The sequence below is a fragment of the Penaeus monodon genome, chromosome 20, assembly GCF_015228065.2.
Source record: "Penaeus monodon isolate SGIC_2016 chromosome 20, NSTDA_Pmon_1, whole genome shotgun sequence".
NCBI lineage: Eukaryota > Metazoa > Arthropoda > Malacostraca > Decapoda > Penaeidae > Penaeus > Penaeus monodon.
The window spans coordinates 30,689,475-30,691,138 of record NC_051405.1 but is presented as its reverse complement, the minus strand read 5'-3'; the positions used below and the strand labels follow the sequence as shown (position 1 = coordinate 30,691,138).

General features: G+C 36.8%; 1 protein-coding gene across 1 annotated transcript in view; it reads right to left on the bottom strand.

Moving 5' to 3' along the window:
- Positions 1-32: 32 nt before the first annotated feature.
- LOC119585967 (kinesin-like protein unc-104) overlaps positions 33-1,664 on the bottom strand; it is a gene marked incomplete in the record, with an annotated part of 145,723 nt that continues 144,091 nt past the window's right edge. The window contains 1 exon segment of the mRNA XM_037934681.1: positions 33-1,529. Coding sequence (XP_037790609.1) covers positions 1,454-1,529 — 76 coding nt within the window.

The following is a 1,664-nucleotide window of genomic DNA, read 5'->3' as shown; positions in this document are numbered from 1 at the left end:
CACAACTTACAAGGTTTTATTCACAAATTCAGTAAGTCTACCTCCTTGGAATGTATTTATTTTCAGTGTAATATCTCAAACTATATTGAGGTTGAAATTCTGACATATACATGAGAATCATCTTAAGAGGGATATATCAGTTCCCGTCTTGCTTGCGGACTACCCTCGGTAAATCTTCTACCACATCTGCATCATAATAAAGTAACGCTTATCATTGTTACAAGAATTCAGTAGAGGAAGATACATTCAGGAAACATATGCTCTTATCATGGATATGCAAACACCATAGGTTCACTTTGACAAGATTGGTATAGTGTAATGCAAATCATTTAAGATGTATACATTTTACAGATAGTCCTACAGGGAAACTGTATGTCAGAGCAACTCTAGCATTAAGGTGAATAAGGCATACAGCAGCTCCTAAAAGGAAACTGTCTATGACATACAAAAACTCCTATATGGAAGAAAAGTATGTCATACATAAACCTCTATAAGACAAAAATATACAGCAAATAGCAGGTCTCATGAGAGTGATGAGCACACAGATTCAGTCCCCTTCAGAAATTGTCACTAGTGAGCAACAGGACTATTGGCTCCCATATATTTGTTGGTAAGCTGCATTTCACTCCACTTGTGATTTTTTTTTCCTTTTTTATGAACATATACACAAGTAACATAAAATAAGGTTTGTCACACCTTAAATTATTAAACTTCATGATATATCTTGCAATGCTAATGAGTCTACTATAATTAGTAATGACCACAATTAAGGGTGATGCTGGTAGAGCCCGTGTACAATAAGAAGCAACAGGCAAGCACATGGGACATACAACTGGGTTAGTGAAATAACTGTCCACCCTGGTATGCTGAACATTTGGAAGGAACACAGCAGACACTGCAAGAGTAAATGGTTGGATGCAATGGTGTCTGCAAGCTCAATCATTCTTTATAAAGTATTGTCATCTTAGGGACTAGAGAACAGAACCGTGCAACTGTTACCAGATCATTTCACACTATTCCAGAAAACATTCTACCTCTCATAATGTATATGCAATTATGACATTCATTGGCTCCTACTACATACTTTAAGGGAAAGTTTCTGAAGAAAAGACCAGTCAGGTGGGAGGGTCTGATGAGAGGACCTCCTCATTATGTATCTCTTAAATGTTAATGAAACATGATAACCAGATTGTATTGTCCCTATAATATACAAGGAAGGAACTAACTCCAGTCTATGGAGCTCTGTATAAATGCTGTAATACCCTCTTTATTATCATAATAATAATAATTTTTTTTACACAAACAGATAATACACTGATATTTCCAACAGCAGGGTTGATACTGTGACCAATGTATCAGGAGGCTCATGAAAAGATTAGGTTGTTGAAGAGGTCAGAGACTGATGAAGAAGTCAGTGGCTGAGGCTTTGCTTATACCTGGGATTGTCCATGTCTCACTTTGTAGGTACAGAGAGTGTATTGGGGTGGCTTCCTCCAGACGTGTGACGGCTGCGGCGACCAAGCTTTGATCTGGAAACAGAGAAATTTATATGATCTATAATGGGGGGACTTAATTTGCACACATTATCATAAATGCCAAACACAATTATGAAATGATGATATCTTAATGTGAAATGCCTAAATTTCATTCACTAACTTATCCAA